This window comes from Haemorhous mexicanus, chromosome 21 (assembly GCF_027477595.1).
Source record: "Haemorhous mexicanus isolate bHaeMex1 chromosome 21, bHaeMex1.pri, whole genome shotgun sequence".
Taxonomy (NCBI): domain Eukaryota; kingdom Metazoa; phylum Chordata; class Aves; order Passeriformes; family Fringillidae; genus Haemorhous; species Haemorhous mexicanus.
In genome coordinates this window covers 9,451,607-9,463,801 of record NC_082361.1, presented here as the reverse complement: position 1 = coordinate 9,463,801, position 12,195 = coordinate 9,451,607, and the positions used below count along the sequence as shown (strand labels likewise).

At 55.4% G+C, this 12,195-nt stretch overlaps 1 protein-coding gene across 1 annotated transcript in view; it reads left to right on the top strand.

Moving 5' to 3' along the window:
• ARRDC1 (arrestin domain containing 1) overlaps nucleotides 1–12,195 on the top strand; it is a 37,970-nt gene that overhangs the window by 20,955 nt on the left and 4,820 nt on the right. Inside the window, exons 3-7 of the mRNA XM_059865001.1 lie at nucleotides 9,474–9,524; nucleotides 9,637–9,791; nucleotides 10,286–10,468; nucleotides 10,797–10,973; nucleotides 11,122–11,533. Coding sequence (XP_059720984.1) covers nucleotides 9,474–9,524; nucleotides 9,637–9,791; nucleotides 10,286–10,468; nucleotides 10,797–10,973; nucleotides 11,122–11,533 — 978 coding nt within the window. The remainder of the gene's footprint in view (nucleotides 1–9,473; nucleotides 9,525–9,636; nucleotides 9,792–10,285; nucleotides 10,469–10,796; nucleotides 10,974–11,121; nucleotides 11,534–12,195) is intronic.

Below are 12,195 nucleotides of genomic sequence, written 5' to 3'. Positions count from 1 at the left end.
GGGAAGCTGGCAGCCAGGCTGTGCCCTGGGGCAGAGGATGGATTCAGGCTGTCCTCTGACACCATCCCCAGCTCTCTTGAAAGGGGCTCATCCAGTCTGATGGCATTGGCCTGGATTGACGAGGATCCCAGGTGTCCCCGAGGCCACACAGAGAATGGGGCTCTGTCTTGCCCATCCTGGGTGAGTGGCTCAGCTCCTGTGGTGCCACCGCTGTGCTGGCACCTGTGGAGGTAGTGCAGGGAGGCAGGCTCAGCCTGACAAACAGCCTGCCTCTCTATCCCTTCCCACATCCTGAGCAGTAACTTTCAAAAACACTGATCTGTGCTCTTTGAGGACACGTGGGGGGAAGGGGAGAGGAGGTTTGCAAAACTGTTGAGGCTTAGATTGCTCTTTAAGCCTCCAAGAGTGACTCCACACTTCTCCTCCCACACACCTTTGCATTGAAATAAATGAGGGGGCAGCTCATCCTCTGGCATCAGCTGCTGCTTGTATTAAACACTGCTCTGGGTTTTTTTAAGGCTGTATAGTGCATGAAAAAGGAGGCAGGCCCTGAGATAACCCAGATACCCACTTTGGCACTTAAGGCACTTTTCCTTTCTCTCCCCACCTTGGAACAGGGTGTGCAGGAGCTGGCTGTGCCACTGGAGCAGGTTGGTGACAAGTGCTGCTGCAGAGGACCCTGCTCCCCTCAGGGCTTGTCCCCACTCAAGCAGGGTGTCCTCTGTGCTCTGGTGGGGCTGGGCAGGAGCTGCAGGCAGCAGGCAGCTGTGAGGAGCAGGGGATTGTGCTGTAGCCTTGGCAATCACACACAGGCCAACAGTTTAATGAACTCAGGCTCTTTACATCAAAGCTGCTGGGAAGTGTGGAGTGTGCCAGCTGCTGCAGAGCTTCTCACTGCTCTGTTTGCTGCTGTGCCACAGAGGTCACTCAGCCACCAAGGGCTCCCGGGGGGAAGTTGTTGCTTGCCTCCTGGAGGGGAGACTAAGAGGATATTTACTTTTCCCACTTGGACTTTGATTGCTCACTGGTGTTGATTTTTCCTTTTGCAAAGAAAGGCAAGAGGGGTGGGGGCTGCTGGGTTTCTGTAGGTGTCAGCAGCGCAGGGGATCAAGTGGCAGCGAGCACAGAATGGCACCGCTTGTACCCGCGGCTCTGGGACACAGAGCTGCCTCTCTTGGTCCAGTATAATGGAGTGATTCAGCTCTGCAGAGCCTCCTGCTCCTCTCCCCCTCCCTGCTGTGGCTCTGCCCTTGTTCAGCCAGAGAGGAGCAGGTCCATCATGTGCCTGTACCCCCATGGGGCTGTTCCTTCCCTGCATCTCCAGCTGCACTCACAGCTCTTGCCCTGTGGAAGGGTTGTGCATGCAAAGGTAGACTTTTGGTTTTTTTCATTCCCTCCTTGTACCTGAGTTGAACTCATGCAGGGAGCTGGCTGTAATTTCCAGCTGACCTTTCTTTTGGCAGCTTGTTAGGTAGCTTGAAGGCACTGCAGGGATTTCCTGGCAGCTCCACATGCTTCCTGTGCTGGCAGATTTCTTGCACAGAGCTAAAAAGGGGCAGCTGTGCATCACCTCTTCCCTGGGGTGGTTCTCTGCCAGCCTGGCACAACACCTTCATGGCCAGCTGCTGGCACAGGGTAACAATCCTGGCTCCCAGCTGAATTTAAAAATCTTGGTGACCTGACTAAAAAGAATTGTGATATTTGTGCAGCTTGTTCTGTGTGAGCAGGAGGTCTCAGAGCAGAACGTGATGCTCCTGGACAACCCCTGCCCAGGTGAAAGCAGCAGGGTGTCCATGGGCAGCAGTGAGCCTCTAAGGATGTTCTGGTGCCAGCTCCTGGCCACTCTGTGCTGCTGGGTTCAGGAGCAGGAGCTGCAGGTTCAGCCCAGGAAAGCCACACTGAGGGATCTGCAGTTGCCTTGGGTCACAGCCGCTTCCTCAGCACTTCCCAATTTCTTGCCTCAGTAGACCAGTTAATCCTCTGGGGTTTTTGCAGCATTGCCATACTGCCAGATCCTGCTAATTAATTGAGAATGTCTCTGGAAGCTGCTGACACAGGGGTTTGTGAGCAGTGGAGCCCTCGCCTCAGTGCTGGGTGTTCTGCTGCACCTCCTGTGTTACAGAAAGGTTGATCTCAGCAGCATTACCCATGGGGGGGGTCATTCTTGCTGTGCGTTTGTGTGTTTGCAGAGCTGGAGCAAGAGAGTTGCTGCCTCAAAAAGGAGCGTGGAGCCTGCTGGGGCTGTGCTCCATCACTGCCATACAGAGCAGGAGAACTCTCCTTGGAGCTGGAACACTGAGGCTTTCCTGGCAGCTTTGCCTGTGCTTGCTGGCAGGTTGTTCTTCTGGCTCTTGGCTGCTCCCTCTGTGGCACCTGTGCCTGCTGATGGCACGAGCAAATGTGTGCATTTCCCCTCCTTTGTTGCAGTTTGTAATCCCCTGTATTAACTCCATTCAGCAGAGGCTGAGTTGAGTCCTGTGCTAAAGCTGCAATGGCTCAGCGTCACCTCAAGTGCCCTGGCACAGACGTAATGCTTCCCTTCTGACAGCTCTGATAGAGCCTCCTGAGAGCTAAAGAGCTCTGGCCCCTTGCTTATATCTAATATTCAGTTTTCTGGCTGCCAAAGTGGATGAGGAGACAGGGCAGGACAGGGGGGAGCGGGGTGCTGGCTGCTGGGACTGCAGTGAGACTGACATCTCTGCTTGTAGCTGGGGACTTGGGGTCCTGTGGCACAGTGCAGAGCTAGGGCTGCTCATTTCTCTACCCCAAACTGGAAAACACAAACCTTCTGCTTTCCTGTTCTCTGCCTGGAGAGCCTGGAGAGGAGAGTACTCAAGCTGTGCATCAGCAACACCAGAATCAGTCTAACTCAGCACCTTTGGAGGAGCTTGCCTTCCCCAGGGGTGACTTCAGGCAGCAGGAGGAAAGAGACATATTGCTACAAGTGATGGCACAGGGGCCAGCAGGCACCAGGTACCTTTCTCTACTCCTTGCACTGGCCAACACAGTTAATGCATCACTTGTTAAATAGCCAGGGAGAAACTGCCATATGGTCTGGCCTGCTGTTCCTCTGCTAGAAGAACCAAAAAATCTGTGTACTCCAAAGGTGCAGCCTGTTTCCTGTTCTAGCATCCAGGAGGAGCAGAGCCTGGCAGGGACTGGTGGGGAGAGACAGGGCTTGGGGCAGGAGCCCCATTTCAGCCACTCCCTGTCTCCTGTGCCCAGGGTATGGGGATAGTTTCCAGGCTCCTAGTGGTGGCTACAAAGCTGATATCATCCTTCTCTTTGGGGGCTGGAGGGAGAATAAACAGGATTATTCACCTCTTCTGCTGTGTGTAGCTGTGGGTGGAGCCTGGTGAGGCAGAGGTGTGTGCTGTGCCACACGCCATGGTTCATGGCCTGCTGTGTGTCACACATCTGGGCTGGCTGTCCCAGCACCCCTCAGTGTGAGCCTGCACAGGAAAGGAATGAGCCTCACCTGAGTCTGTTGTGTGACCAAAGCACCTCCTGACTCCCTTCTGCTACCCTGGAGGTCCTGATTTTGTCATGGTGGCCGTGACCCTTGTGCAGGGATGGCTGTGACCACCTGTGACTTCCAGACAGAGACCCTGGGGCTACCAGCCTGGGAGGAGGATTTGGCAAGTGTCCCCACAGTGGCACTGGTTGGAACGTGCAGCCCAGCAGAGCTGGCCCCACCAGTGCTGTCAGACTGGGCTGTTTGCACAGAAAGCTGCCAGACAGCCCTGGGAAGGTGGGTGGGACACAGCAGGTAGGGCAGTGTCCTTGTTCCTGTGGGACTGGCTCCTCCTGAGCCCCAGCCCTGCTCTTGTGCCAGGCAGAGGCTGCTGGAGGACATTTCCCAGCCCTTGGCCAGCTGCAGGCGAGCAGGGTGTGGGCAGGGAGCTTCCCCTCGGTCTGGAGGGATGATGGCTTTGAAGGGCTGGGGATTTCTCTGGCTGCCAGCTCTGCCTGCATGGGCCAGGGAAGGTGCACTGCTCAGACCAGAGCCCAGACACTTTCAGCAGCTGTGGAGGAGTAAACTTGACTTGGATCGTTTGTTTCACAGTGTACATACAGACATGTGGTCATTTCAGCCCCAGTGGGTATGGTGGTGGCAGCTTTCCCATGCAGTGGTGCAGCACTGTGCTGGTTTGCAGTGAGTGCAGGGAAACCTTTGGGTGGGAAGGGACCTTAAAGATCACCTTATTCTACTCCCTGCCATGGGCAGGGACACGTCTCACTATCCCAGGTTGCTCCAAGACCCATCCAGCCTTGCCTTGGGCACTGCCAGGGATCCAGGAGCAGCCCCAGCTGCTCTGGGCACCCTGTGCCAGGGCCTGCCCACCCTGCCAGGGGATTGGGGATTCCTTCCCAATATCCCATCCATCCCTGCCCTCTGGCAGTGGAAGCCATTCCCTGTGTCCTGTCCCTCCATCCCTTGTCTCCAGTCTCTCTCCAGCTCTTCTGGAGCCCCTTTATGCCCTGCAAGGGGCTCTGAGCTCTCCCTGGAGCCTTCTTTTCTCCAGATGAGCACCCCCAGCTCTCCCAGCCTGGCTCTGGAGCAGAGGGGCTCCGGCCCTTGGAGCATCTCCATGGCCTCCTCTGGATCTCTGCAGCAGCTCCAGCTCCTTCCTGGGCTGCGCCCCAAGGCTGAGGCAGCTCTGCAGGTGGGGTCTCACCTGAGCAGGGCAGAGGGGCTGAGCCCCCCCTTTCCTGCTGCCCACACTGGGATCAGCCCAGGGCAGCACACAGGGCTGGGGCACACTGAGCTTCTCATCCACCACCATTCCCAAGCCCTTCTCCTCAGGGCTCTCCTCCATCCATTCTCTGCCCAGCCTGTGTTTGTGCTTGGGACTGCTCTGACCCAGGTGCAGCACCTTGCACTTGGCCTTGCCAAACTTCCCAAGGCTCTCCCTGCCCCTTCAGTCTGGCAGGGTCTCTCTGGGTGGCAACCCAACATCACCAGGGGATCCAGAAGACTTGGCATCAGCCCTCTGGGTCAAGGCATTTCTTTTCTATAAATGAAATGTTCCAGGACTCCTCCACATCCAATGGTACGAGTGAACAGCCCCAGCCCCAGTGTGGAACCGAGGGGAGCAGCTGAGCCATGAATGAGGGACACCAGTCCTATCTCTGCTGGGGTCAGGGACATCTCCAAGGTTCTTCTGCATTATGAGTGTGTTGTTACTGCTCCTGCTATCTGGACTTGAGTTTTTTTCCAAGCTGTGTGGGGCAGCAGCTTCTTTCCCTCCAGGAATTTTTTGGGAGGAAGTTTTCCAAGGCTGTGCGGGGGTTGCCAATCTCTGCTGGCTTGACTCTTATCAGGGGGACAGGCTGCTGCAGGTATGGGCCCACAGCAGAACCCTGCTAAGCCTGCTGCCACTGCTGCCTAATGACTTTCTCAGGGTATTTTTAGCTGCACATTAACTTCAGGAAAAGCTTTTTTGCATCCTAGGACACTGTGGCCTTTGTTCTGGCCTCAGGGAAGGAGGAGGTGCTGGCTCGGTGTGGCTGCAGTGGCTGGCACAGCTCTGTCCCCTCACAGGGGTCTGTGAGCTGCCCAGGAGCCCCTGTTTGAGGGGTCTCAGTGCCCCCTGGAGCAGTGCTGAACCCCTGCTGACCTGCTGTGCCCTGCCCAGGCTGGGGAGTGCTTTGGCAAAGCCTCTGGTGCTGGTGGAGCCTGTTATTGGCAGCTCTTCCCAGGTGTTGGGATGGCCATGGGCCCCCACCATGGTTGGGAACCAGCTCACCTCTGCCTGCTGCCAACAACAGGCACTGTTGCCAAGTCCACTTGCAGATGGAATTAGCACATTAAATGTCCTGGATTGTTGAAGCTGTCTGGGCTGGAGGGACAGGGGTGATGAGTGCCTTCCCATGGGCTGTGTTCCCCTCACTGCTGGGATGCTGGAATTGGACAGTGGATGCACCTGTGGGATGGCTCTGGACACTCTGCCTGATGCTGCATCTCCCCTGCTGTGATCTGGGGATCTGTTCCAGGTCTGGTGAGACACACATTGCCCTGTGTCACCAGCACAGTGGCTGTGCTGGACTGACACTGCAAGTGTCCCTTGCTGAGGTGACATTTGCTCCTGTTTTCCATGGCAGAAGTACCTGGGTGTTGGCTCAAGGCAGTCAGTGCCCTGCCCATGCTCCCAGGGAAGCTGGGACAAGGGAAATTGCAGATTTCCCCTATTATAGCAAGATTAGTCAGCATTTGGAAATGGAAGCTCAGCCTCTTGGAGCAAAGTTGCCAGCTGGAGAGCTTAGAAGCAGTTGCCACCTCCCTTCCCATTGTAAGGGTGCTTGATTTGGGATTTGCCAACTATCCACCAGGCAGAAGACAGAAATGGTTTTGAAATTCCAAGCTGCAAATGGAGACTTTGCTGTGCGTGTGCTGGAGAAGCCTCTGCCAGGAGAATCAAGAAGGAGCCCAGATTGCTGCTAAATATCTCTCTTTCCTCCTGGTGCAGTGGGAGGCAGACAGGACCCGAGCTCACCTGTGGGCTCTGCTACCTTGTCACTCTGCCAGGCACTCTGGATCATGCCTGTGCTTTCACAGGAGTCTCCTATCTCGGTCAGGACCATTGGCTTTTCTTCATCTTAGTTTTGTTAACCCTTGTCTGTGAAATAGCCCTGGCACTGAACTCCTTTCTGCACCAGTGGGTGCCTTGGAATGTCCCCTCTGGGGTACTGAGGATGCCTAAAGATTCTTCTCCCTCTTGGGGGAAGGAGAGGGTGGGCTGGAAGCAGCAGGTCTGCAAACAAGAGTTGTTCTTAGTCACCTGCAGCATGTCCCTGCTCCATGGAGTGGAGAGCAGGGCTCACTGTGCTTCTCTGCTCAGCTCAGGACTGGGTCAGGGCTCTGTGGCCATGAGCCAGGCACTGCTGTGATGCCCTTGGTCTGTGTGAACTGTGGCAGGACACAGCTTCAGTCTGGGGTGGCTGGTCTGGGAACTCCTCTCTGGCTGCAAAGAGCAGGAAGGGCCTTTTCCAGCCCTCGTGGGCAGCTTGGTGCAGGCAGGAGCTGCAGGAGGGATTTGCAGGCTGTTCGGGGGGTCACAGCCAACAGGACATTGGGCACTTGGGCTTGGTCAGGACCATCAGGCTGGTCTAGGCTGACCTGTGGGCAGTTCCCATCTGGGGACCTGCTCAGAGCTTGGGCTACCTGTGCAGAAACTGCCTCAGTGCCAGCGAGTCACATGGTAGCTCTGAGAGCCAAACCACCTCCTCTGTGGGTGATGCTGCCCACACGTGTTCCTGGGAGAGTTCATGGCCTTGCTCAGTGATGCTGGGGGAGTTAGAAACTGTGAAAGTGCTCACAGGTTCACTTCCAGCCCACCTTTTTGTTGATGCACCTGAGCTGGGCAGGACTTGGACAGAAATGACTTGTTGGATGGTGCTGCCTGTAATGTAGAATAGGGACTTTTACTTGGTGGAGTCCATGGGCTCATCCTAAGGGTCCTGGAAAGGCTGTGAACTTTCATGCTCCTACTAGGAGACTCAGAATTGCTTCCTGCTCCTTCATGTGGGGCTCTGCATGTCACACAGCTGGGAATACTCCTGGTGGAAATTCTCAGTGGAATTCTCCCAGTGACCACTACCCTCTGGAACTCCCACCTCCCTCCCTTCTGCAGGGCAGGAACAGCACTTGCTCCCACTCCTTGTCAGGTGGAGAGAGTCCCTGTACTGCAATGCAGAAGCTGCACAGGACAATCGATGTATTCCAGTTACCCATTTGCTTTCTAAAAGCAGGGATAATGGGTAGAAGATCAATGCTGAATGGTGCCCGTTAAAAGACAGAAGCCCTCAGGGCAGCAAACAAGGGCTGGGTTCATCGAGTCGTTCACATCCACCAGGCTTTATCCGGGACCCAACCAGCCAAGGCACCTGCTGCATCTCACCTGGCACCTTTACTGAGCCAGGCTGCCCAAGAGGGAGCAGGAGAGGCTCTCCCACAGCTGCCTCGGGGCCTGCCCAGCTCTGAACACCAGCCCTGGCAGCGAGGGCAGATCCTGGCTTGGTGCCTCCACCTGGTGACAGCGCCGGGTGCTGCATTTTAGCCTACATAGCTCGGGTTGGTCTGGGGGACGGGAGGGGAATCTGCAGGGAGGTGATGGCAATGGGCAAATCCTGCTCCTCTCTGTGAGGCCAAAGTGTGCAAATAGCCATCTCTGCTGTTCTCCCTTTGCAGGCAGGTGTTCTCCCTTTGCAGGGATCCATGATGTGTTGGATTGTTTATCCCTCTGTCCCTGCACTGTGGGGACACACTCACTGTGCCTCGTCCCCATGGGGTGGCTGAGTGAGCAGAGAGGCAGAGATCTAGCTTTTCACAGCATGAATGATGCACCAAGTCCTGCCTGGGCTGCTGTGTCAGTGGGGGGATTTACTCTTCTCTTCCCCACCTCCCCCTTCCATGTAATCCACTTAATCCCCTGACGACAGGACTCGATTTCTGTCAGCTCTGCAGAGCCAGCGTTGCTAACGGGCAAGCTGCCTCCCCCTGTCTTGCAACAACAAAAGCACCAGCCAGAGCTGGGCTTTGGTACCTCCAGCAATGATCCTACAAAGCAGAACAAGCACAGCTCGATTTACTGGGCATCCAGGTCTCCCTCTCAGCTCTGCCACTCTGAAAACAAAACCTCTTGTGTGTGCATGGATTTAATAAATATGGATAAATTACAATGATTTTCTTACTAAAGGCAACCTTAGGAGCTGCTGGATCACACTGTGGGGTCAGTTCAGCTGTCACAGTGCCCTGTGGGAATCTGGGAGTGTTGGAGGGTGGATGGAGTTGGGGAGTAGGAATCTGTTGTTTCAGCCATGCACTGGATCTTGGCTCTGCCCTGTGCCCTTGAGGCTGTTGCAGAGCAGTGGTTGAAGGAAACAAGTGCTGAGGTTTTATGTTGTGGCAATATTTTTCTGAGCTCCTGTTGTCTCAGCAGCCAGGCTGAGGTATTTCAGGTCCCTTCTTGGGTCCAAGGGTGGGTGGACCTCTGGTTCCAGCTCCTAAACCCTGTGCAGTCTGTGAAGGGCTTGGTATGTGGCTGTGGGTGGAGTGGCTTGATGCCCACCAGAACTCCCTACCACCCTCAGACAGTGATTTCTTACATTACCCCTGACTGCCTGGCAGGGGGAAGACTTGAGGAAAAATAAACCCACAGCAGCCCTGCTCTGTGTCCTGTGTCAATAGTCTGGGATAACCACCAGCTCTGGCACTGGGATCACTAAGAGCCTGCCCTAAACGACCTTATTTACAGGATACCTTCCTACAGAACCACTCCTGTCCCAAGGAGGGGGGAGTGGCAGCAGGTGCTTCTGTTGGCTCAAGCACTGCCCATGGGATCTGGAGCTGTCCAGTGGCTGTAGGCAGCAGAGCAGGTGGTGTGTGATTCCCTGGGTGGTGACCTCTCTCTCTCAGAAGATCACACATTCCAAGGTCCTGTTCCATGTACACTTCACTCTTGTTTCCACAGGGGTCCTGACTGCTGGAGAGCACAACTTTCCCTTCCAGTTCCTGCTGCCAGGTAAGATGTGGCTGAAGGCCCTTCCCTGTAAGCCTTGGATTTTGCATATATTTCCAGTTCAGAAACTGGCCTGGCTCAGCCTTATGACCTCCTCTTTCTCTCTCAACTCCAGCTTCTGCTCCTACATCATTTGAAGGCCCTTTTGGCAAGGTCCTGCATCAGGTGAAAGCTGTGATAGACACACCTCGCTTCTCCAAGGACTACAAATGCAACAAGATCTTCTATGTTCTCTGCCCTCTCAACCTGAACGACATCCCTGACATCGAGGTAAGAACGAGGAGGGGCACGGCTGGAAATGCCAACACTTCAGTTCTTGTCCTTGTCCTGCTGTCTGAGGAGTCACTGAGTGGCTGGACAGCTCTGACTGCGTGCTGTGACTATGCAAGAGCAGGACAAGGACTCCTTATCTCTCCTGCATTGCTGTCAGTACCTACTCCAGGTGATTTCTGACCCTTGTGTGTGTTGCTCTGAAAGATTTATCTGAATTTTCAGCATGCAGAGAGACATGCTGGCCAACAGCTTCAGGTGCTTGGAGACACTTGGGTTTGGGGAACTTGCTTTGGAGGGGAAAGCAACTAATAGGACAGCAGAGCTGGGGCTGGAGGAGTGAGACCTGTTGTCTGTGGCATTGCCATGTTGCTGGTTCTTTGCATCCTCTTAGAAGCAAATATTTCTGCTTGCTTGTTTTGAATCTCTTGAGTGTTTTCCCGGAGGCTCGCTGACTCTCTTGAGCCAACACCTCTGTCTCTGCCATCCTGCAGCAGCCCAACACCATGTCCATCACCAAGAAGTTCAACTACAAGCTTGTGAAAAGTGGCAACATCATCCTGACAGCCACGTCTGACCTGAAGGGCTACATCGTGGGCCAGGCCATCCAGCTCCGCACGGACATTGAGAACAAGTCCGGCCGCGACACCGGCGCTGTGGTGGCCAGTCTGCTCCAGGTGGGTGCCCACTGGGGCCATTCTCTGCCCTGTGCTGCTGCTCCACCCCAGGGAGGCCTTGGTGAAACTGGGGCAGCGAGGAGCCAAATCTCCACCTCTGGTCCTCTCTACCTTTCTGGGGAAAGAGGATGTAGAACTTGTCTTGCTTATCCCTGCTGAGTCTGTCACACAACTATGGGTATTCCTGCTCTGGAACATGCCCCTTAGGTCTGTGCTTGTGCCTGTTTGACAAAGCAGTTGGGTAGGGTTGTGTCCTTTCTTACATTTGTGGGAGACAGAAGACCACCTGCAGCCTCTGAGCCAGCTGTGTTTCCTCCTGTCTGTGCAGAAAGTGGCCTACAAATCCAAGCGCTGGATTTACGACCTGAGGACCATTGCTGAGGTGGAAGGCTCAGGGGTGAAAGCCTGGAAACATGCAGAATGGAAAGAGCAGATCCTGGTTCCAGCTCTGCCCCAGTCCATTCTGCAGGGCTGCAGCCTCATCCACATTGACTACTACATCCAGGTGAGTTTATCTGGAGTATCCCTGGGCTGGGCCGTGGCTCTGTGCCCACTCCCAGGCTGAGCAGTGTGGTCTGGGTGGTCCAGGCATCAGGTGAACCTTCCCACTGCCATGTATCACGAGGATGCCACTGTTTTCCCTTCTCTTCCAGGTTTCCCTCAAGTCTCCAGAGGTTTCTGTCACTCTCCCCATCTACATTGGAAACATTGCTGTGAACAGGGTCCCGCTGAGCCCCTCCCGCTCCATCCAGCACATCCCATCTGTGGTGGTCCCCAGTGCCCCCCCAGAGGAAGAGGAGGCTGCCAGTGGCTATCACCCCATGGACAATGTCTCCATCCCCACCAAAAGCCATTCCCAGCAGCAGCCCTTTAGCTACGCCCCAGGACTGAGCTTCCAGGAGATTCGGGCGGACTCGGAGCAGACGGGCTCCCCAAACCACCCCACCCTCTGCCTGTCCACAGGAGCCACTGTCCCCTACTACGCTGAGGGGAACGTGGTGCCTGTCCCCACAGCCAGCTCACTCATCCTGCCCCCGGAGTACAGCACATGGGGATACCCCTATGGTGAGCAGCACTCCCGGGATCTGCAGCTGGGGGAACAGCTCCTACCAGCAGTCTGCTAGCTGTGAACTGCTGGGAGTCTGGGGATTCAGTCAGTCTGCTGCAGGCTGTTGTCAGAGGGGATTGTGACATCTCTCTGCCTGCTTAACCTCTGGAGGAGTCCTCTCTTCCAGCTGTAAAAGCCAGCTGTCCTTCCCACATCCACCCCCAGCCCTGCCCTGGGCTTGTCGTGAGAGGATCTCCCTGTTCTTAAAAGAGCTTTCAGCCTCCCACTGATACAAAAACTTCTTGGTTTGTGGAGAGGCTGGTGGGAGCACAGCCAGGAAAATGATGTCACTGAAATCTGTCTGACTTGGAGTGGGCCTGCAGCTGGTCTGAAGCTGTGGGGGTGGGAGCTGAGAAAGTGTCCAGGGTAGAACAGCTCCGGGAAATCCCAGCGTGCTGGATTCCAGCAGCCATTCTGGGCAGGCAGGGACAGCAGTGTGTGCTGGGTTCCTACAGCCATTCTGGGCAGGCAGGGACAGCCGTGTGTGCTGGGTTCCTACAGCCATGCTGGGCAGGCAGGGACAGCAGTGTGTGTTAGCACAGCTGAATCCAAATCAGCCCCTCTCATTACACTGGGGTAACAGAATACTCCAGCCCTGGGTTGGGGCACACGAAGCATG